Here is a 23,977-nt window from a genome sequence, read left to right as displayed (position 1 = left end):
TGATTATTTCATAGTGTGACATGACGATTGCTCCCTGTTAAGCAGTTTACGAGAGTAGTAACCTTTGCAAGAATACACCTGTGAAGGTGATTACCTTCGAGGAGGCAGTGCATAAGTTGCAAATCGCCGCATACGAGGCTCTTTGTCCCAGAAGCCCATTGTATAGAGCGGAGGAAACCCTGTGCCGTGAGCAGCCATCTTGGATAGACAGATCATACTTGAGCCAGGATAACCTGCATACCTCCTGTGAACAGCTCAAAGCGCAAAAGACTTAATATCTGGTAAGGACAGAAGAAGGGGGGTATTTGATTGCACTCATAGACGCCCGTGTAATGTGTAATAAATGTAGAGAAACTGATATTTAAACGAAGAAACCCTTGGAAGTGTTAAGCTTTCTTGTGTTTTCCAGGAGTCAGCTAGGTGGAAAGCTAACGATGGTAGCTAACAGATGACTAATGCAAGGTTGGGTTCTAAGTCCAATATTGTGAGGCATCACATATTAAACGGTTATGGAAAAAAATGCTACTGTTTACGACAAAGGGCTTGGTTTTCTTGAAATAACAAGATAACGCGTTACGTGTTTGCCATTAGCTGACAAACTAGCCTGCTAAAACTGTCGCTAGCTTTCGTTAGTTTAGTGTATTGAGGCATTTTTCATGAAATTGGGCTCAGGCCAGGTTGCGTTTCTGAACCTGTTTTTACTCAATAATGCATTTAAATCAGCTGTTTGTGTGGCGATGAGGGCAGGTGGCTTATGTGCTTTGATTTATGGGATTTGTTGTTATCCGTCTCTGTCAGCTAGCAAGTGACTAGCTAACGCAAACTTGTTTGTCAAAACATCCAATTTAAGGCCGTATATTTATCTGAATTTGCCATCTAAATGTCTGTTCAAGTCAGTATCAGGTTTTATATCCATTTCCGCTTCGTAGCAGCACTCTTTTTTTCACGCATGGAATCTAATCGCAGAGATTTAGTCATAGCGACGCTGTCATTTTTGCCGGTTGTCAAGCTAACGTTAAGCTAGTCGCCGTCGGTAAGAAACAGGCATTTCGTTAGGGTTCCATATTGAAGGGTCAACCTCCGATATCCAAGTCGGGTTTGACGATGGATTTGACTGGCCCGTCTAATTCCTTGTTTTTGTGTAGGAATAACTGTAACAAAGCGATTTTTTTTCCTGTACTGCAATGCTAATCCCTTAGCCGGTAGTGTATTAGCTTCTTATTTGGGTGTCCTTTTTCCAAAGAGCAGGCATACACGATTTAAAATAAATAAATAAATAAATAAAATTGGTCATTGAGTTAACGATGGTAACTTTTGTATGGTCGAAATTTGGATAGCTTTGCCTTCGTCGACATTTAAAGTGCTGCATCATTTCTGTTTCTGGTGTTAGTGCACTGTGTGTTAGTGGACATTATCTTAAATTATTACCGCGTTACTTAATATTTAGTTTTTTGTTTTACTGTAAGCATGTAAACACGTCACTCATTTTTGTATCGCGGTAGCGTCCTTCAAGAGTGTATATAATAGCTATGGGGTATCACGTTCTTTTTAGTCACGTGATTTGAGTGGTGGGTCTGAACATCACGGAGACAGTGTGACTATATGTGTCATGATTTCCTGAAATCACATCATCTCTTTGCCTCTATGAGGAATGTCTGTTGAGAGGAAGAAAGGCAGTGTCCCTGTTTCTCTAGAGAAAGCTTCAGGAAAGGAGAAGTGCTGAGGCTGCAGTCTGGTCACATGGTCTTGACTCGCCTTCTCCTTGACTGATACTCATGGGGTTTATTTCTATGCCATGTGTAGCGGTGGGAGGAAAAAAGGGTGTAAAATGAAGTCGAATGTCACAGCCAAGTCACATTTTACTTTTGCTCTTTCTGGGGATTGTGCAAAATCAACAGGCCATCACTTTGGAGCTAGAGAGACCACATGAGGGTCATGTGACAGCAGAGAGCCTAGAAAAAGAGTGTGTGAAACAATATGTTGGGAGTTAAAAGGATGGTAGTGAGGTGTGACAGCTTCAAGGTCCTATACTAAATCATGGTGTGGAGCATAAGTGCAATGTTATGTTTTGTCTTTACCCACATGAATCACACTGTAGGGATTAATTAAATGTAAACATACATTGTGTCTACTGTGTTTGTGATTTTTCACGATGATTTCAGACTTGATAATGCACCACAACGTAGAAATAATGTAGGTATCCACCAGTGATTACAGATTACGTTTTTGGTAATGTAGTAACATAATGTGTTATTGTACTAAATTCAGTAATCACTTTACAGTTACAGTTATATTGTTAATTTCATTACAAAGGTTCTTCACTTATGTGAATAGTGAGCGAATGAAAAGGTACTGTGTAATTTATTACTTCTATGGAGCAACCCCAAGTCTGGTACCTGGATAGAATACGGGCATTTATAAATAGGAAGTTTATGCATACATTTTTTTTATATATATTATTTTTTTTGCTGTAGTTAGCTGCTTGTTGGTGGTGTGATTAAACACTAAAGCACAGGTCAAGTTGCAGAAGACTGTGCCAAATCTTTTCTTGGACCACCCACAGAAACACAGTCACAAAGGCACTGCTAGCGCTAAGAGTTGTTTACATCTCTTGAAAATATAACACTCAGGAACTTTTGCTCTTATTAATTAAGAAAAATACAACTACTACATTGTTAGCTGTCTAGTTTTAATTTGTCTTTGTACACCTATATTTCTGTCTTGTTTTCAGTTGTCACATTTCTAGTTTTTTTTCCTCAGTCAAAGCTCGAGTCAATATGAGTATGTGTAAACATGAGGGTTTGTGACCCAACATTGTTTTTACTGTTATAAAAGCTAAAGTTTAATTGATATCTTTATCTGATTCAACCTCAGTTAAGTAGCCTGCAGCGTCTTATGTCTTTATTTCAACCATGTACTCAATTTTTTTTATTCTGTTTCTTGCACTTTTTTCTTCTTTTGCTGTCTGTACTTTTCCATTTATTTGCTTTTTCTATTTCCACTTTTTCTCTTGCTACATGCATTTCTAACGATTGAGTTTAAATTAAGCTGACCAATCTGCAGATGTAGAAGTACGTGCGTAAAACCAGCATTGTGTTGTGCTCGGGCACTGTGATTTCGGTTTCTAGGAACTGCTCTGACTGCAGTATAGTTTCCTTTGAACTTCATGTGAGAATGACACTGGTTTAAGGCAGATTATCTTTGCAAGTTACAGAGAAATCATTTGTCTGCTGAATGATTATTCTTTTGATTAAGTCTGAATTATTTACTACTCCTACAGCAGTCAATCGTGTACAGCAGCATCTCGATTTAATACTGTGCAGCAGTAATTAAGGTAACTATCACAAAATAATTTTCCTTCATAGAAATACGAGATCAGTATAGAATTCATTCCATCCATGTTTTGACAGATAACACGAAAGGTGAGAATGAGAATATCACTGCGCTGAGCCAGTTGTGTGGTTGGAACAGCCGCATCACGTTAGGTTCATGCAAATAGCATATGAGAAGTACACAACAGTACATTAGGTTTGTAAATGAGATGAGACAAAATGACAACACAAAATGTTCAAACTTGAGTAATAGCGTTATAGAACATAACAACCTGACAGACTTGGCCCAAGGCCCAAAAGATGAGGATATGATATAGGATAGGATGTATATTTGAGGGTCCAAAGAGTTCAGTGGTGTGGAGGTTGGCTATTTATTTTTGGCTTTTTAAAGTTTGACAAGAAAGAAAAGTAGCATACACTGGAAAATGTGTCAAAAACATGTTTTTACAAAGGCAAGTATCGTTTTGCCACGTGCACAGTTGACCATTTACCTGCACAGCACAAGACGACAGTCCCAGAACTTTCTCCTATACCACGCCTTACGACAAAATACAGAGTAACGCAGACATCACTGATGCAACAACCAACCTGTGTTGTAAAAGTCATGATGCCAGTAAGCACAGTTGAAATTTTCAGATGTAACCAACTGATTCAAGTAATTGACCCTTGTCACCAACTCCCTGGGCATAAACAGTTCTCGCTTTGCCAACCACACACAGAGCGTAGAGACACAGCTTGGTGACCACATCACATTTGTGGTCAAGTCGCACATCTGATCCATGTACGAGTCTTGCTGCCCCTCAGAGGCAGTACTATACTCTCGTGCCTTTTTTGTTTGTTTAATATTATTCATAAACACAGACACCCGTATAACATTCTACAGTGAATTTGTTGAAGTTTTGACAAAAAAAGTGTTTACATCTAAATTAATTAAAATTAAGCTTGAAAAACAGTGATTTCATTTATATTGTGGTTGATATCAATAATCATGAATATAATCTGGTGAAAAGAAAAAAAAAAAAATAGCGTGGCAAGGTTGTTGGTTTTTTCTCTTTTCTTGCCTAGCCTTAGTGTTAAAGGAATTTTATACCAAAATTGATTGTTTAAAAAAAAAAAATAATTACAGACTGACACCCTCATACCTTCTTACTACTACCAGCTGCTGGTATTTCTTTATTTTACCACAATATGGTGAGTAGTGTTGATAAGCGGTAATTACTGTTATCAGTATTTGGTATTTATAGATCCTAACAATGCCTATTAATGGACCTAGTTGTAATATAATTGTTGTAATTCTGGTTTGATTGTGAACACTGAAGCATCCGCAGTTGCTTCAGTGCTATGCCTCCCATGCAGCAGGTCTTTTGCGCTGTTGGAAATGAGCACTGTCAGCAGCAACTGTGGAATCAAACAACCACACCTTTAGTTCTCTGCATCATTTCTGCTAAGAGGTGTGTGCGTGTGTGATGTTGTCAGATTAATGGAAAGGAGTGAAAGTCTGAAAGGGCCTTCTCAGAAGTGAAATTGAGACAGGAAGGTAATGGGATTCCTTCTTGAAAGTCTTTCTAATAACTGAAAAGCTCTAACACTGTTAAAAAAGATCCATCACCTCTCTGGTCTCACCCTTCAAAGGTTGTCGTAGATATGAGTACTCTGAAGTATATTTGTGATTTTCTGTAGTAAGGGTGTTGTAGACTGGCGCAGACCGTATTATTTATTTATTTATTTATTTATTTATTTATTAAATGTGACAGTACTTTTCTGCATTCATAATTCTGTCAATTTGGGCAAGATCACCAGCACCACTGGCTATAATGAAGCCTCAAACATGACCAGGCCTCGGCAGCAAGTGTCCAAAGAAAAACTTTAAAAGACCTTCAGAAAGCCTGCAGAACTACTGCTTAACACTACTTAAAAAAAATAAAAAAAATAACACTGGAAACTTCCTTGAAAAGTTAATATAAAGGAAATGAGCAGTGGTACAAGACTTTTGCAAAGTATTTGAATCATATCACCTGCTAGTTTAATATCCCTCCATCTAGTAAAAAGTATTGTTGGATAGTTCATGCATGGAAATGTACCCTCTGGTTGCTTTATGTACAATTAGAGTATAGGGATTTTCATGTTATGTTTGTCCATTTGATAAACACAATTTATTCAAAGCATTATTTATAGCATTTATTATTTAAAGTATTTTGAATGAACCTAAACCAATTTAATGTAAATCACAGTTCTGGTAAATTTACTTTTATGCTTGGCGCCAAAATTGTGTTTGGCAGGTTTTTCCCTTCATATTAGAAACAAAAAACAACATTGAAAAAAAATCCATGTTCAATTGCTGATGAGTTAAATTTATTTGTGTTCTTGAAGCTTTTGTGTAGTTAGTCCTTTTGGTCATGAATGTAATCAGCCTTCTCAGCTGTCTGAACCTTCACTTCAGGACTATGCTAATCCTGTAACTACTCGCTGGAATTTGTACAGCTTTTACTGGAGATCAATAATCACACCTGTAACACAGTCATTAAACAGTAAGCGGCTCCATTACTGTTACTACAGGACTTGTTGTTTTATTTATATCCACACATCGTGTTGTTTTTGCATAAAGTGCAGAAGGTGTGAGAAAGAGCTGTCCATGCTTAATTGTCTTTGTCTTTTCTTATTCATTGCATCATGTGCAGTTTATTTATATGGAGTCAAAACCTTACCAGATTAGTAAACCTCTTGCTGATCTGAGTGGAAGATTAGTGGAAGTGTTCAGGGAAACTGACTGTAAAAGTCAAATGATTATAATCTACATGTATTGACCCCTCTTAAGGAAAAGTTGCTTTTCTCTGTTAAAGGTTTAAGTGGCTAAACTGTTCTTCTGTTTTTCCTCTTTCAGAGCCACAATGGCCACCGCACCGTACAACTACTCCTACATTTTCAAATACATCATTATCGGTAAGTGATCAGTACCAATTGCCAGCAGTTTGGAGGCTCTCTAGTGACTAATATTGATGGCACTTCTCACAAACTGCACATTTATTGTACTTCCATTACATGGTGGCTTTGAGTGGGTCCAGCGTATGTCATATTAGTCCATTTTTGAAGGTAACATAACTGAGTACTTCTAACAAGGGGGTGTTCTGGCATAGGGCTGTTCGATATAACGATATATATCGGATGACGATATAAAAACATCTATCGTTTCATTTTACGCTATCGTTTGTTTTGTGGTGTCGCAAAATAAACTGTTTACGTCAATATTTTTCATCGTTTTGATGGTCACTGTAGTGGCTATATTAATTTCTTAAAGTTCTCTCTTTCTCTTGTATTTTATATAACCACACTACGGATGGACAAGCGCCTGTTTTTATGCGTTGTGGTTAGCAATAACGACGGTAACAGCATTGCGTGTCCGCTTGTTTATGTTCCACATACACCTTTCACAATAAAGCTCAAGATCCTGTTGAGACTTTTCAAAATAAACTGAATCACGTGAAAGAGCAGATTTTTTACGGATGAGAAGTAAAAAAAGAGCCGTCAGGTGCTAAAAAATAAACCTTAGACGCAAACGTTAGAACAGGCTTACACGCTGTGTAATAAATACTCACAAAGAAAACGGCGGCTGTTACAACTTATGTCTAAAAATGTATAGTTTCATGCATCGGTTAAAACACTCAACTCCAGCTACATGACGCGCAGCTGGAAATTAAGAAGTATTTTTAGTAAGTTTTATATGACTTAGGTGTATGATATTGTTCACAGCAAATTTATTGGGGGTATTTTGAAGTGCAAAAGTACTTCAGACTTAATCAAAGCATAATATAGATGTACCATTAGTGAGAAAATGTTTTTCGACAATAAAAAACATTTATTGTCAAAATCTGCAGGACCACATACACTCATCTATCCCCGCCTGACTCTCTCATTAAGTCCACATGAAATTTTAAGTGTAGTTGCTGACTGTCACTGAGGGTCTGCTGCATCATGCATGGGGGCAACACTTCAGGCTTGAATAGAGAACTGTTGTTCTTCTGTTATTTCCTTGGTTGACCTGAGTTTCTCTCCACAGGGGACATGGGGGTAGGGAAGTCATGTTTGCTTCACCAGTTCACAGAAAAGAAATGTAAGTGCTGCCCTGCTTTTTTTTTTTTTTTTTTTTTTTTTTTCTTCTTTTGACTCCTTTTCATCTCTGCGTGTGCCCCAGTGCATGTGAGATTTGCCAGGTTTAACTGGAGTGGCTAAATCTCTTTGGATTTCTTTTATACACCAGCGGAAGTCAGCAGCATAGATGTGGAGTGTGAGCTCAACAGTGAGAGTCTCTTCTTCTGTGTATGAGCCAGCTGCAGCCTCCCATTACCATTCAGCTCAGTTGTTTAGTGCTACTATTAACAAGCCAGATGCTGTGTTACTCATTCACTTGTCCACAATCGCATCCTGCCTGCACCCATACACCAGTGCACACATGCATACACACACTGGAGTGATGTAGAAGAGGGTTTCAGTGGCAGTTTCAAACAAATTGATACATCAAGAGTGTTTGCAGTTTAGACAAAGTGATGACTTTAAAGACTGCGATTAATTATTGATGCAACTGCTGCTGCCGTACAGTAGGAACAAGTTGGCTATGTGTGACCTATACATATTGAATAATGTTTGTTACTACGTAATTTTAAGTTCAAACTAGGCACGTGTTTTGTTAAAGTTCACAAAACGGATGACAGAAGAAAGACTTGAAATACAAAAACATTAGTAAGGGCAACAGTAGAATTCATTGACATACTTATTCTCCCCAGTCATGGCTGACTGCCCTCATACTATTGGCGTGGAGTTTGGTACGAGGATAATCGAAGTAAGTGGGCAGAAGATCAAGCTCCAGATCTGGGACACAGCAGGACAAGAGCGCTTCAGGGCCGTCACCCGCTCCTACTACCGCGGGGCCGCAGGGGCGCTTATGGTCTACGACATCACCAGGTAGAGCGTGCTTGTTATGTATTGATGCAGTCATGGTCACCGCTTAACACAGAAACTTTGACAGTGTACACTAGAGCTGCACGATTAATCATTAGAAAATCGCGATCTCAATTCATACTTATGTGCGATCTCATTTCCAAATGACAACGATTTAAAAAAAACAAACAAAAAAAACGAGAGACGACGACGATTGTACCGCATTTTGATCCGGGACGTAATCTGCATGAAAACAAGCGCTCACTCTTCCTGCTCAACAAATGACAAGAGCGGAGCCTTATACCACGTAATACAGGAGCTGGCTGCTAAAATTGGCAGGGAAAAAACAACGGAGAGCACGTCAGGGATGACAAGAAAGTGACAGGAGAAAATCCGTCCCGGTCAACCACCCAAACATCAACAACGGGATCCTTATACAGCGCTTCCCTATACACGTCGAACTCCCGCAGGCACAAAGAAATTACGGAGGCTATCACTTATCACCTGACCAAAGATATGGCTCCCATCAACACTGTGCAAAACGAGGGATTTAGGAAAATCATCAACACCCTAAACAAACGCTACACAGTGCCATCCCGCAACTATTTTTCTATTGTTGCACTACCTGCTCTATACACGCAGCGTCGAGCAACGGTGGAGACGGAATTTCAAGCAGTACATTTTGCGGCAACAACAAAATGTGAGACATTTGTTGTTTTTATGTTTATTTATTGTTTTTATGTTCAGTCTCAACTGTTACGAAGTTGATGTGCAGTTAATAAGCGCAATAAATATTTATACTGGAAAAGAAAAGCGTGAGAGAATCGTGATCTCAATTCTAAGCAAAAAAATCGTGATTCTCATTTTATGCAAAATCGTGCAGCCCTAGTGTACACAATAGCCATATAGTGCATTGTGCAGAAAGAGGAAGTTAAAGGAAAGCATGAACATTTGATAACCGCACCGTTCAGCCCAGCACACCTACTCCTGAACAAATACAAATAGTTTGTGTTACTGCATGCGACTGACCTTCTTACCCAAACTGTTAGATGGTATCAGTGGTATGCCAAGCAAACACAGCTGAACATGTGGAATGTCTGTCCAAACTGCAAACTGGCCTCTAGGGCTAAATGAGTGCCAACGCAGTGTTTTCTTTGTCATCTATGGTTTCTGTGACTATACACCTAACTATAACCATATCCTTTAATGAAAAGATGTGGCTTTCATTTGCATTCTTCTGTTTTTATGTATACATTTGTTATTAACATGGGCCACACCAGTGTAGACAGTAGGTTGTGTTGGATAAGTAACATTCAAATTATTTCTTTTAACCTCCAGAGACCCTGTGTGTTCATAGGGACTCATTATATTTGAGCTTTCCTGCACTTTCCCCTTTTTTCTGCTCAGTACTTTAAGCACTGTTCAGTTCACTGTGTTATGCTGTTGAATAAACTCATTGTCCCTACATGGGGTGGCTCTAGCTCAGGAGGTAGAGCAGGTCATCTGCTAATCTGAAGGTTGGTGGTTCGATCACTGCTGCAAGGCAAATATCCTTTGGTGTGCAATATCCAGGTTAGATGGATGCATTCATTATTACATGAATAGGTGTAAATGGGTGAATTAGGAGCGTTGTATAATGTGCTCTGAGTGCTCAGTCAAAAACTGCTATATCAGAACCAGTCCATTTACCATATGAAGACATGTTTTTCTTTGTAATTACTCTGTAACAAAGTGATCACTTCCCTTTTGAAGGCAAAGTTTAGTTTATATACTTATCAGTCCAACTAATCACAGCCAAAAAGAGTTACTTTGACTGAGTTACCCTGAGCTGCTCACTTATTTCCCAAAGGCTCACCACTAGTGGATGGATTCACATATTTGATTTGGCACAGATATCTAAATTTACGCCGGATGCCCTTTCTGATGCAACCCACCTATTTATCCACATGGAGTAGCTTGTCACCGCTGGGCTACATTTGTGCCCAAATCTTTTGCATGCAAGACAAATGTGTTAACCACTATCTAGGAGAAATTAAAAATGTACCAGGAACAAGAGCTCGGGTCTCTGGAGGTCAAGAAACCAATGCAGAATTGTCTGTCTCGTAACCTGCCTGAAATCTTGTGAGCAGACTTCAGAGCGTCTGAATTTGTTAACTTGATGGCTCAAAATAAAATTTTGAGGACTGGTTCATTTATTGGAAAATGGAAATGAGGCTGTAACTTGGATAATGTGGCATTGGAGTTGGTAGCTGCATCGTCAGGCACAGGAAGCTGTTGATATAAATAAAGTTTATACTTATGATCTGGAGAAAGCAGTATCACTTCCAGATGTATCCATAACTCCCAGATGATTTCCTCCATGGTTATTGTTGCCTGTATTATATGGCAGCTGCTGCCTCTTTTCAAATCCATCCTCAGAGATGGCAGGATGTTATGTCTTTGCTTGTCGTCATAGTAACCTCTGTCCCTCTGATGTCAAACAGGAGAAGCACGTACAACCATCTCAGCAGCTGGCTGACTGATGCCAGAAACCTCACCAACCCCAATACTGTGAGTACACGCACTGAAATTAATGATTGTCTTAAGCTGCACACGTGTCTCCACAGCCTCGTCTCTGCACTCTCTTTCTGCATTGATTTCTCTTCTTTTAATTGCTTTAAGTTGTCGCTATGCTGTTTATCCCTTTGTCACCCCCCTGTTAGTCTTTTTGGAGCCACTCAGCCCCGTCCATTTCTTAAATAGGTTTTTCTTGGTAAATATGATTAGCTCTAAACCTTCCTGCTCTCACTCTCAGAGGTCTGTGTTCCATCAGGGAAGTGTGTTTGTGCAACATGACACTTCCTGTTCACATTTTAGATGGCAGAAAGCAAAAAGGGATGTTTCTGTATATCCAGTCACAACTATACACAGGCTTTGTATGGAGCTGTGTTATCCACTGCTCATTTTAATGACGAGTACAAGTAAACTTTACTAAGCTAATATGAACAGTATTAAGTTTTTGGTTTCTTTCTGGCACAGTCCACTTTAACAGAATCTGAACACTTTGAAGTTGTTAAATCTGGGACTTTTACTATGAAGTGAATCCATCAAGCTACACCAATATTATTAATCCTGCTAAACATTTACACAAAGGTGGTTATCAACTTAAAGTCAACATAGACTTTTACCTAGTTTAGTTGTGAACACAAACATAGAGGCAATGTTGGCAGCATGTGATCAGTCACAAACACAGAGGTTTACTGGTATCATAGCTGAATTATTTTACTAACAGAGAGCAAACTGTAATGTTAGATAAATCTGAAGAAGTTAAACACATGATGCTCAATGTTCTGAGCAGAGCTTCTGCAGCCAGTGTGTGAAAGAATACAGTATGAATAGGAGTATTAAAGTGCCATACAGCACTGCAGTTAGTGACAGTGTGCTACATAACTTATTTAAAGCCAGCATGGAAATTGCCCCCCAAAATGTTTTAGTTACATACGTTTGAGTAATCCCCCATCTTTAACTCATCGGAACATCTGACAGTATTTATAATTAAATTCAGTGTGACTAGGCTCTTTTAGAGCCAGTGTGAAAGAAGATGGCAAGTAAAGAAGAAATAAAATCCTATAAATCAATAATAATTATTATTCATAATTAATTTTATATGCAATCAACAAGTTGAAGGGTTAGGGGTGATATTGCTATGCTAATACATGTTTAAAAAAAAAAAAAAAATTAAGAGTTTCTTGCATGTGTAACATTGCTTGCAGCCATCCATTTTTTTTTATTATTTTTTTATTTATTTTGATGCTTGTCACAAAGAGACAAAATCTTTAGACGGTCCCTAAGGAAAAAAAACAACCCAAAAACTCACTTTCTTACAAAGATCCACCAGATCTTCTAGGAATTATAATGTATTTTTTTTTTTTTTCAGAGGACTGATTGGTGAGCAGGTGCTGATTTCTGTACAAGTTGATCTCTTATCTAATATAAACTTCAGCATAAGTTACCATGGTGATGTATCCTGGGAAGTGACCCCACTTCTAAACACTAAAAAGACTGGAGATAAACCTGAGGCCTTTACTATGAAACAGAATGTGCCTCAGGTTGAGGGAAAGAAATCAAATAATTTGTTTTCATGTCCCTAAACAGTATATACAGCTATCCTTAATATATTTATAACAGATTAGAATAATTTTGATCAGTCTAATAGGTTAAATGTGTTTCATCTGAGCTGTAAAGATGAGGATTCTTCTAAACTTGTGTTAATGTTGTGAAACGGGCAGATCTGACTCCACTGACAGGTGGTTTCTGATCTTGTTTGCATGCATACCAGAGAGGAGAGCGTCAAATCACAAATGAGTGTTCAGTGCACATAGCACTGTGGGCAGTGATGACTGTACATCTTCCAAAAGCAAAAGCCAAAACTACGCTGAGCTGTGAAATAGAACTGCTGTTTGCCAATTTTAAATACTTTAGCACAAAGTGGTGGCACTGTTGGTGTTGTCACAGCATCTGCCCCAACTCCCAACATCTGCCTGCCTTGGTTTTAGACGATATAATTGACGCGAGACAAAATACTTTACAACTCCACAACTTTATTAGTGCAAAAAAAACCCCATCAATGTATTTTCACTTAAAGTTATACACACACAGTAGGGTAATATTATGTTGAAGCACCGTACGTATCACTCGGCGAGGCTCCTGCCTACGATAGCCTTAATGCTCCGACAATCCATCAAGCGGTGCGGCTTAGTAGCTTACGAAAGTCGCACTAAAACATTTTTTGACAGATTGTTGAGCGCCGTGTACCACATAAAATTGGTTCGAGGTCAGTAAGCACAACCAGAATTCATACATAAGGTGCACCGGATTATAAGGGGCACTGCCGATTTTTCAGAAAATCAAAGGATTGGTTTTAAGTGTGCCTTGTTTTCCGAAAAACACGTTAATAACGACGGCCCGCTAGCATGCTCCACCAAAAATTGTGCTTTGGTGTGTATCTGACGGACGAAACCCAAACTAGTTCATAACCACTGAAGTTGCAGCATTTTTAAAAACCAATTGTGGTTCAGCTGTTTCATTCAACGATCCGCTTTTCCCTCCCACGTGTGTATGAAAACAAAGGCACTGCGCATGCGCATTTTAGCCATATTCTATCGCGATATTTCATTTTCTTATCATTGCCTAATATTGCCGGTATTAGCCCTAGTGCTGAACAATTCTGCAGTAAAAGCAAAAGAAATTGGCATGTAAAAGGTGGTGTACAGCAGTTTTGGTTTAGTCATTTTGTCACTCTTTTAGAAAGAAGTTCAGTAAATCTCTAATTACATCGCAGTTGCTAAGGATCCTGTTGAGCACACGTTCTCTCAATCAATATCTTAAAATTAGCTCAGCAACGTAGTGGAGTCTTCCTGGATTGCCCTTGGCTTTATTATCTCTCAAAGGATTAGACAGCAAATTTCTCCCAGACAAAGTGTCCAGGGGATCGTCTCACACTCTCTTCCCTTGTGTTTATCATTAGGTGATCATTCTCATAGGAAATAAAGCCGACTTGGAGGCCCAGAGGGATGTTACGTATGAGGAAGCGAAGCAGTTTGCCGAGGAGAACGGTGAGCGAGACGTCAACCGGTGCATGCTGGGAGGTTAAGGTGGAAAAAGGTTTCAGTGGGAGGCAATTTTAGCCATTTACATCTGTCTAAGAATAACTTTCAACAGGATAATATTCACGGGATTCTTAACAAAATGTCCACAAATATTGACACTAAAATGAGTTTTCTGTGATCTGTCTCTAAGATGGTTTTGATTTGAACTTTATTTAAAAAAAAAAAAAAAAAAAAAAAAAAAAAAAAAGGGGGGGTGGGGGGCAGCAAAGCCAAGATTAACATCTTTCAGTTTACTTTGGTGGGGCAGTAAATTCTAGGAGAAATGGAGCAATATTAATTAAAAGAGGGGGTGAATGATGACTTGGTATTTGAGGTATGCACACTTGGCGCTGTGTTTTAGTGACTCAGTCATTGTGTCTGTTTTATGTTGAACAGGTTTGTTGTTCTTGGAAGCCAGCGCAAAAACGTAAGTCTGCACAACTTCAGCTTTCCAGTTCCTGCAGAACAAGATCCGATCAGCCGTCTTCTGTGTAGCTCACATTTGTGTGTATGCCCTGTCTGTTCAGAGGTGAAAACGTTGAGGACGCCTTCCTGGAAGCTGCTAAGAAGATCTACCAGAATATCCAAGATGGCAGCCTGGACCTGAATGCTGCCGAGTCGGGGGTTCAGCATAAGCCCTCGGCCCCTCAGGGCGGCCGGATAACAAACGAACCACAGCCCCAGAGGGAAGGCTGCGGCTGCTAATGACCAAGCAAAAAGCCCCTTTGCCCCATTTCTCCCACTGTCTGTCTGTCCCACCCCCCACCCCCTTTCCTGTCCTGCCAATCCCCTCCATTCCATCCACCACCTCCGTGCATTCACACCCCATCCCACTGCACCAGGTGCTGCGTGAGAGCAGGGCTGCGGAGGGAAGGAACAGAGGGGGGTGAATATCGACTTGGGCCAGGCTGAGCTGGGCTTTGTGGACTACATCTCCCCCTTCTCCTCCTCCTCTTCCTCCTCCTCTTTAATCTCGATCAGTGTATTGTCATCCGATAACTCTTCTTCTTCCACCCCCCCACAAACCTCTCACACCATTCAGCCTAGTTCCCTCCATCATAGTATCATAGAATCCACCACACATTACACAGGTCACTGACACTTTAGATAGATGTAATGTTCATACGATAATGATAAAGCAAGACTGTTTTTTTATGTTGGATTTTATAGCTATATGCGAAATGTAAACACTGCGTTAAGTTTCATCCACCACCAATCAGTTGGAACTAAATTATATTCCCAGAGTCCGCCTCCCCTGCATGGGTTACATTTCCTGTATTTTATCAGCACACGCAAATGTGATATCTCACTCGTGCTTATTTGCTTGGGAGCAGAACGCAATGGTGATGAAGTCATGTATCAAGCAGCCACACGGGTAGACGCTCTTAAGCACGTGTCCAGGAATGTGTAGTTGAGGGAGCTTTTTCCAGCGGTCTCGATTCAAACCTGCCTGTGTCTTTTAAATTCTGCTTTCTCTGCTTTGGCACAGTCCTTTGCCAGATGTGGCAATGCTGATATTCTCAGAAAGAAGGGGGGGGGGGGTCTAGAAAACTAGGAATTACCCAGAAATTCTTTGTGGATTATTCCCCGGGCCTCTCCACTGAGTTATTACATGGAATATTGGGTGTTTTCCAGCTTGTCTGTGTTTGTATAGACTGAGCTAAAATGACACTTTAACAACAACAGCCACCCTGTGACTTTTTTGTTTGTTTTTGTCACACAAAGATTTTTTTTATTTTGCACCAGCTCTTCTTCTTTATCTCCCATTTCACACCCAAACTCTCCCTCACGTCACGTATAACAAGATTGTCTTTACCAGCATTTTCTTTGTCATTGTTTGTTGCCTTATTATTAATGTTATTACTCTGGAATCTTTGTTTTGCTGCACTTGCTCTTCACACTGCTCTCTGAATTCAATTCGATTCAATAAATCAGCTCTTTTAGATTCATTGTCACATTTTACTGAAACAAATAACTGAAGTACTTGAGGTAGTCGGCACGGTCACAGTATCTTAAATGGCCAAGTATTAGGAGCAAAGTCCCGACTGTTTAAGTGGAAAAATATACTCGTCCCTCCTGTATAATCAACAAAGCCGCACTAAAGAGCCCATTTCTTCTGCCTCCTATAAAGCGACACCAAGCAGTGTGCCCCCCGAAACATGACAAAAGAAAAAAAATCTGTCTCCTTTTTCAAGTACGAATATTTGTACCATAGTGTTTCCCCGATTGGACAGCTGTATATATTGCTTCTTAACTACTGGTGATGACCTCGCTACTGTACTTTGAATTTAGAAATTTATTTGGTCGCTCTGCCAATTTCTGTACAGTTGGTGTGCTAGTGGGTTGCCTGTAATTCATGCTTGGGAAAAATTCTGTAACATAGTTTCTATTAATAAATGTATGTAAAGGACAGATAACTAGACACCCTCCCCCATCACCCCGTCTGCACACTACTGAACCTGCCGAGTGGTTGAGGGGTGAGGAAGCGGATTGAGATGATGCGCAAACTATTTGTCTGCCTTGATTCTTATATCTGTAACGGAGCGGAGAGTGGGGCACTCTGTTTATATTGTTTTCTTTTTCCACCCCTTCGCCGCTCCTCTGTATGGGAGGGGCTGCATCGCTGTCTTAACTCTTTTGGGGAGTGGGAGATTGCTTTGTTATCGTGGGAAGTGGGCCGGCCGGGTCTTCCTTTTATTTTATTTTTTTTTTCCTGTGTCCCCCACCTGTTCTGCAGTTTGAGTGACCACTTCCTGCTTTTGTCTAAGTACAAAAAGAAACGTACATATGTATAAATTTTTAAGGAGCTGTGCTAACATTTAAATGCGTTCTCTTGCGTGTATATGATTTTAAAATGTTGACATTTTGATTTTAATGAAAAAAATACTCTAGACAGAAAAAAATAAATTATACATAACCTGTTGCTGTGTCCTTTTTTTTTTAAAAAATCTGTGGCGGCAAATGAGAAGAGCACTTTTAATATCCTGTCTACTACAAGCAAAGAGCATCACACCGTTCCAGTTTGTGCTGGAGGTATCGTGTTAGCACAAGACACTGTCTGAAATTTTGCAGTGAGAAGAAAAAGCTCTACCTAGATGTTATCATACTCTAACCATTTTAGGTGGGAGAGAAAAGTCAAATGGTTTCTGAAAGATCATTTCTTTCACTTCACAGCCAAAATGACCAAATAAGCCGTACACAAAATGTATTTCAAGTAGCACAACTGCTTTGTTTTTTATTGCAACGAAAATTGCACCAAGGGTAGAGGGGAGAAAGGGGGGGGGGGCGACATTTACAAGTGAAAGTTTGTGTACAAAATTGGCGAGGAGGCTTGGACACAAAATTCGAGTAGTGGTATGGTTGGTACAGGAAGTTTTTCGTCTTTTTTTTTTTTTTTTTAAAGAAGCCAACACTGACAGTACCATGTTGAAGTCAAGGCAACTAGCAGTTGATTTTTGTCCTCAGGCATCGCAGTCAGACGGGGCACACGGGGATGACACGACAACACAAATACTGACACTGTGCGAGAGATGCAAGTGAGGAAAGAACGTGGTGAAAGTGAAATCTGACGAGTTCTTTCAGTCCGTATTGGTCACCTCACATCATTTTGTAGCACAGCAAGTGATAGCTCCATAAACATTTTAGTCCAGTGTTTCCCCCAGGATTTTTTTTCCTCTGGGGTGAAAAGGCCTCAAAACAGCATTCAGACCATTCGAACATGCGAGGAAGGCCCGTCAGAGTCGGAAACGCTGTTTCAGTCTGTTACCCCCTCCTAACAGATCAGACGGCGTGCTGCTGCGGGGCCAGTCTGCTACTGATGGCTTTTATGACATGTAGTGAAAGTTGAATCAAACTTGTTTAGTAAAAAGAAGTCCAGTCTAAGGACAATGCAAATCAACAGATCCACTGAGAACCCTGGTCCCTCTCCCAGTATAGACTGGAAACAAAGGTTTTTTTTTTTTTTTGGTATGGCAGACATGGAAATCCAAGAAACACGCCTAAAAACAGCCATTCTCAACCACTTGATAAAAGCATGTTTCTGCACTTGTAAAGTGTCAAGAGTAAGAACAGCTCTGCCGGTAAGTGTTTAAGGCACTAATTGTTACCCAAGTGTGCAGAAAAGCAGAACTGTGAAGGCTAGAGGCTCATCCTGCCTCATTTGCTCGCTCCCATTATAACATTATGGCACGTGGTTGCAAATACTGCAGAAGAGCATTCATACAAAAACACTGACACAATTCCATCACTCAGCACACAACCAGACATTGATGGCATTAAAAAAAAAACAAGAAAATGTAGGGGCATGTGGGACAAAACACAGAGTCTTACAAACACTGTGAGAAAAGTTCCTTAACGCTTACATTTAAAAATGGCATTTGTGTTACAAAGGCAAACTACAAGATGAGGTTAAGCATTTTTGTTTTTGTTCACTGTTGTCAGCATTAATGATTTAAAAAAATGAAACACTAACAGTGATGGAAACAATTATCACAGGTCTTTTCTTTTAATACTCGAGTCAGTGATAAAGGGAAGAAACCAAAAACATAAGACATGATCATTTCAAAAAGAAAAATCAACCATGAAAGGTTACGTTGATGAAAGATTTGGCCCCTCGCCTCATGTGAAGGCCAAATGACAGTGTTTATTCATAGTTAAGGCTTTTCAATGTTACAGACTGTCTGATGGCATCTACATAAAGCTTTCTTTGATTCAGTCCGGAGTAACCACATGCTTAAGTGTTTCAGAACATACTAGAGTATGTGTGAACCTCCACCTCTGCTGCTCTCCAGCATGAGCTGGGCCTGGGTAACAGTTGGCCCACATGCATGGAGAGGGGGGGGGGGGGGGGAAGGGTAGTGTAACATAAAATGTTATCATTTTTATGTCTGATAGTGTCATATTCTAGGCGCTACCTCTGAACAATGTCACTGATCTCTTTGACGGAGGACAGCAGCTTGCTGAAGTCCTGCTGTGCACTCGAGCCCCCCGTGGCATTGGGGCAGATCTGAAGCTCTCGCAAGCTGCTCTCAAGCTTGTTGATGGCCTCGCGAAAGGCAAACTTGTTCCTCATCTGCTGAATGGAGTCAACATAGCTCACGCAGTACTTTGACAGGTTCTTGCCGGCCTCCAGCACGGCGCTGTGGCTACCCGTTTGCTCGGAGTTGCGGGAAATGGCGGCGCGGAGCAGCTCGGTGCCCTCCAGCACCATTTCGCGTGTCACGGCTGAGTTTGGAGTGCGCTCGGAGGCCTGGCGGGGTGCAGTCTTGCGGAGGGAGGATCGGGTTTTCGCTAGAGGGGTGAATGCAGTAGGTGAATTTGGATCGTTGGGGGAGGTGAGGGGAGAAGACAAACCTCCAAGGCTCTGGCTGGAGGGGGAGCTGGTTACTGAAGTGGAAGAGGCGGAGGTCTTTAACGGTTGAGGTTTAGAGGTGGAGCCCAAGGGCAGCTTCTTGGAGGCCTCACTCAGGGGTAAGCGGGCTTGGTCACTGGGAGTGGCTGCGTGGTGGGGATCTGAGATGGAAGGGAGGCACTTAGCTTTGATTTCTGAAGCAGTCGGGGAGGGGAGCTCTTGAGTGGGGCTGCGGGAGACCTTGCCCGTTTTTGCATTAGTGGGTGGTGGAGGTGGGGCTGGCTTGGGTTTCTGTATTTTTACTCGATCCCTGCTGGAGGAGAACTCCGTGTGCTTGTTTCTGCGAGCCCTGCATTCTTCTCCAGCTGCTCCCATAGGAGGGAACACATTGGGCTTCAGAAGCTCGGCATGCAGAGCGCTGGTCTTGGAGCTTTCTGGCCCTGACACACTGGGTCTCTTCACCACCTTAGGTGTCAAAGCCTTGGGACTGGAACCAGGACTGAGATCATTATCTCTGCCTAAGAAGGTGGATGAAATATCTGGAGATGTATTCAGGCGTGGTGGGGGAGTCAGGGTGCCCATCCGTGGCGCATTCTCTCCTTTCTGCTGCTTTCGTGGCAGAGCTGGCTTGCCCCCGACGGTGCCTGTGTCGAAGCGGCGATGGCTCAGATCTCGCGGCAGTGTGACAGACTTACATTCTGTGCCATCTGAGCCAGTGGGCATGGACCAGAAAAACCTAGAGTTAGAAAAGGGTTCCTCCTCACTAGGTGGAGTTGTTGCTCCCTTTCCACCTGGGCTAGTCACTACAAGAGGTAACTTCTTTCTAGGGCAAGAAGGTACTGGGTAGGTAGGAGCCCCATTAGTTATACCTGCTGCTCCATTATTATTCGTACTGTGGAGGCCATGTATGGCGTCATTAATGCCCAATGATGCCCCGTTGTTAAAGATGTCACTGTCTCGAGGATCTTGAGTAACGCACCTCCTGTCAGAGAGGCAGTCTCCTTTAAAAGAGGAGCTGCGTGTGGGAGGAGTTGGTGCACTCTTTTTCTTTTTCTTGATGAGGCTGAGAAAGCCACGCGTCTTGTCCTTGTCCTTGGGCAGCAAGCGATCGTCCTCATTCAGGTTGCTGTCCAGGGGGGGGCGCTCTTTCCTGGGGAGCATGGGTGACGACACAGCCCCCTCCGTTTCCAACAGATCTGTGGAAGAGCATAAAAGAACCAGGGGACTATCAGCAAAGGCAATCAAACAACTATAGATTTTTATTTGTATTTTTTTCTAAAAAAAAAAAATTTTCAAGAAAGCGTAAAAGCAAGCTCCACCAGTGTGTCTGCCAAACATATTTAGAGCAATGTCAGGGCAAAGAGAAGGGCAGGACAGCAGATCATCTATAATTAAGTCCTCACAGCTGGAGAAAAAATGCTTTGGTGGGAACAATCCTTATTATGTGGTTACAGCCAAACAATTCAGTAAGAACTTGATCTTGCAGGTTGTCAAAAGCTCAGACCGTCTTTACTTCAAAGGGAAATTGGTGGTGAGACATTGTTTCATTTTACCCACAGAACGTTTTGTGGTCTTTAATTCTTACCGATTATTAAGATTATGAATGTGAGCATCAAATACTGCACTACTTATTTCAGGGTAATGTAAATAAAGTGTGAAGGTATATTTAACAACTAGCAATAAAGGCACCAGGCATACTCTTTAAGTTCATGTCACCTGGGCTCTCTGTATCTCGGCTGTCTATGTTGCTCTTGCGAGGTCTGGTCTTGGTGGGCAGCTCCGGAGCCTGCTGGATGGAGCCTAATGTCTTCTTTCCTTTCTTTCCCAACTCCTTTTCCACCTCTAAAATCACAAATACAAGAAGGTTTGGACATATTAGCAACAAACAACAGGCTTGAGTGTGTTTACATCAGGATATCTATGTAACACACTCAAGCCTGAGGAGTATCAGAACAGTTTGCCCCAAACTGAAGAGGTTTTAGACAGAAAAGAAATGGACACTGACCATCAGAGATGCTGGATTCCTGGAACATGGTCTCAAAGGCTTGGTGGGTTTCAGCAAAAGTTGGACGTTCTGAAGGGTTCCACTTCCAACCTGACAAAAAGAAAAGGAAAACAAAAAGTTATTCCAAAACAGAAGCGTGCCTTTAATCATGTTTTTACAAGATGGGTTGTGGTACTCACAGGCCATCATGAGCTCATAGACCTTCTCGGGGCAGCCCTCTGGTCGATCCATACGATAGTCTTTTTCTAACAGTTCATAGACCTGGGACAGGTCGATGCCAGGGTAAGGAGACATGCCATATGTGGCAATCTCCCACAGCAGCACACCAAATGCTGCAGGAACAAGTTGAACAAGACAATAAATCAAAAAAGAACAAAGTCAAAGACTACGAATTGAGATCATGTGAGGAATATGTGCAAATTAGAATGAGGGAAATTAAATTTGTTTCACATTGTTTAACAGCAGAGTAAAAGACAGGAGCTCACCCCAGACATCAGACTTAATCGAGAACTTGTTGTAAGCCAGACTCTCTGGAGCTGTCCACTTGATCGGGAACTTGGCCCCGGCATGAGCCGTGTAGGTATCTCCAATCATCAGCCTGCTCAGGCCAAAATCTGCAACCTTCACCAGGTGGTTCTCCCCAACGAGACAGTTACGGGCTGCCAAGTCCCTACAGAAGAAAAAGCAGTTATGAGAGGAAGTGATGAATGGGAAGCTGTATAGAAATGCTGACTTTGAAAATGAGAAATGAGAATTTATTAAGCTGATATGAACCCAAAAGAAAAGAAACAACAGAACAGCGGTGTGTTTTGTTAGAGAATCCTCTCAGGTGCCATATTTCTACAGATGAGTTGTGGGGTAAAAAAAAAGAAAAAAAAAAAAAAAGAATAAATTTACAATTGCAAGCTGAGTCGTGTCAGGCTTAAAAATTAAAATCCAGTTTCACAAATATGTAAGTCATAAGTCATATAATCGCTTCCAAAAGATACGGCTGGACGTGCCAGAACAAACAAGCTTTGCTACAAGATCGACTTGTCTGTGATACAATGAGAGTGTGAGAGGAGCACTGCTCAGGAAGGAGAGGGGAGAAAAAAAAGAAAAATAAGAGAAAATGAGATATGAGGTCAAAGGTGTTTTTTGTCCCTTCCAGCTTAAAACTGAAGATGGGTAAAAAAAAACCAATAAAAAAACATCTGTCTTATAAACCCAGGACAGGTTAGCAAGTTTGCTTTTTAGGCCTTCAAACCCACCTGTGTATAAAGTTTTTTTTCTCCAGGTATTCCATGGCAGAGGAGATCTGTGTGGCCATGTGTAGCAGCACCACAGCATTGACCTCCTCTCTGTTGCACTCCCTCAGGTAGTCCAGCAGGTTACCGTGGGTCATGAACTCTGTGATGATGTAGAACGGGGGCTCCCGTGTGCACACGCCTGCCAAAAACACGAGTCCCGCAACACAAATCATCATCTCACAGCTTTTCTTGGGTGCAGTTTTTATTCCAGATGCAACCCCAAAGTGAACCATTTCTCCTCCTGGCTTGTTAGGCAAACACGTGTACACATCTACACTATGGAGCCACTAAAAACAAAATACATCATTTCTAGCAGAAGATTTTGCGTACATGTGTTACATTTAAACAGTGTTTATGTAAAACCCCCACATTAAAGCAATGATTGTTGTTTTTAGTCACATACCTAACAGCTGCACCAGGTTAGGGTGTTTGATCTCTTTCATAACCGCAGCCTCCTTCAGAAACTCCTCCACCTCCATCGTATCCTCCTACACAGTTTATGGAAAGAAAGAAAAAAGAAAGTGAGGACAGCAAAGGATGGCTGGGTGCAGTTGCATCTGTGCTACACCAGATGGTAGCATTATTCAGCCAAATTAAAACCATAGCTTGGAATGTTAATATGTAACACCAGTAGTTGTCAAAATGTTTCCACATGAGTAGGTCGATGCTAATCTTCTCTGTCTCCGTACCTTTAACGTCTTGACTGCCACGGTGAGGTTGTACTTCTTCCAAACGCCTTCGTACACTTCCCCATACTGGCCCCCTCCTAGTTTGTGCTTCATGGTAATGTCAGTGCGCTCCATCTCCCACTTATCGTAGTTGGGAGAAACTCCATAGATGGTGGGCTTGTTACGCTTCGGCGCTGGGTAGTGCAGTGTCGTGATGAGGCCGTCGGCCACGGTGGAATGGTGGTGCACCAGCTCGGCCAGTGTGTTGAAACGGCTGTCAGATGAGACGTAAAGCTGTAGAGAGGGGGGGGGGAGATTCTATATTTGAGTGGATGCAAGAGATTAGAGATCAGATTTTCTTAGCCTATCAGAGGCTCGTACAGTATTTGGCAGGTGGAAGGATACTGGACAGAACAAAGTGGACAGATTTTCTAGCCTTTTCGGAACAAAAACTGATTTTTGTTCCAGAATGTGACTTCTGCCTTCTTTTATTCTTGTGAATACGCTCTTTGCCTAAGGCCTGTGGAGGGAGGAAAAAAGGAAAGAAAGAGAACAACCTTGACTGCGGTGAAGAGTCCGCAGAAACCTCGAGACGATTTAATGGTTTAAACCATGACCATTTACTAAATCTAGGAGGGGGAAGAAAAAAAAGAGCTTACCAACATGAAAATCTTTTTTCTTTTTTTTTCTCTATTCAGAGCAGTGTTAATAACAGAGCCAATGTGCAACAAAACCTGCAGCTCCAGGGAGTGCTGAGGTAATTTCAAATTATTG

General features: G+C 41.3%; 2 protein-coding genes across 5 annotated transcripts in view; one reads left to right on the top strand and one right to left on the bottom strand.

The window, feature by feature from the left end:
• Positions 1-132: 132 nt before the first annotated feature.
• On the top strand, positions 133-16,813 carry rab14l (RAB14, member RAS oncogene family, like). The gene is made up of 8 exons (XM_086300777.1): positions 133-281; positions 6,214-6,272; positions 7,387-7,440; positions 8,111-8,288; positions 10,748-10,814; positions 13,771-13,858; positions 14,288-14,318; positions 14,419-16,813. The coding sequence occupies exons 2-8, from the start codon at positions 6,221-6,223 to the stop codon at positions 14,594-14,596; spliced, it is 648 nt and encodes a 215-aa protein (XP_086156903.1). The 5' UTR covers positions 133-281; positions 6,214-6,220; the 3' UTR covers positions 14,597-16,813.
• The window catches only part of abl1 (abl oncogene 1, non-receptor tyrosine kinase), a 34,193-nt gene continuing 26,893 nt past the window's right edge, over positions 16,678-23,977 (bottom strand). For all 4 annotated transcript variants that reach the window (XM_086300773.1, XM_086300774.1, XM_086300775.1 and 1 more), the window contains 8 exons: positions 23,225-23,497; positions 22,939-23,023; positions 22,497-22,674; positions 21,732-21,916; positions 21,426-21,578; positions 21,247-21,336; positions 20,958-21,083; positions 16,678-20,437 (listed from right to left, as the gene is read on the bottom strand). In XM_086300773.1, coding sequence (XP_086156899.1) covers positions 18,801-20,437; positions 20,958-21,083; positions 21,247-21,336; positions 21,426-21,578; positions 21,732-21,916; positions 22,497-22,674; positions 22,939-23,023; positions 23,225-23,497 — 2,727 coding nt within the window. In that variant the 3' untranslated portion in view covers positions 16,678-18,800. The remainder of the gene's footprint in view (positions 20,438-20,957; positions 21,084-21,246; positions 21,337-21,425; positions 21,579-21,731; positions 21,917-22,496; positions 22,675-22,938; positions 23,024-23,224; positions 23,498-23,977) is intronic.

Source organism: Aulonocara sp. 'chitande type north' Nkhata Bay, linkage group LG7 (assembly GCF_057382095.1).
Source record: "Aulonocara sp. 'chitande type north' Nkhata Bay isolate Kocher_YH1m ecotype deep benthic linkage group LG7, A_spYH_male_GT1.1, whole genome shotgun sequence".
In the NCBI taxonomy this organism is placed as follows: domain Eukaryota; kingdom Metazoa; phylum Chordata; class Actinopteri; order Cichliformes; family Cichlidae; genus Aulonocara; species Aulonocara sp. 'chitande type north' Nkhata Bay.
This window is presented reverse-complemented; position numbering and strand designations above follow the sequence as displayed.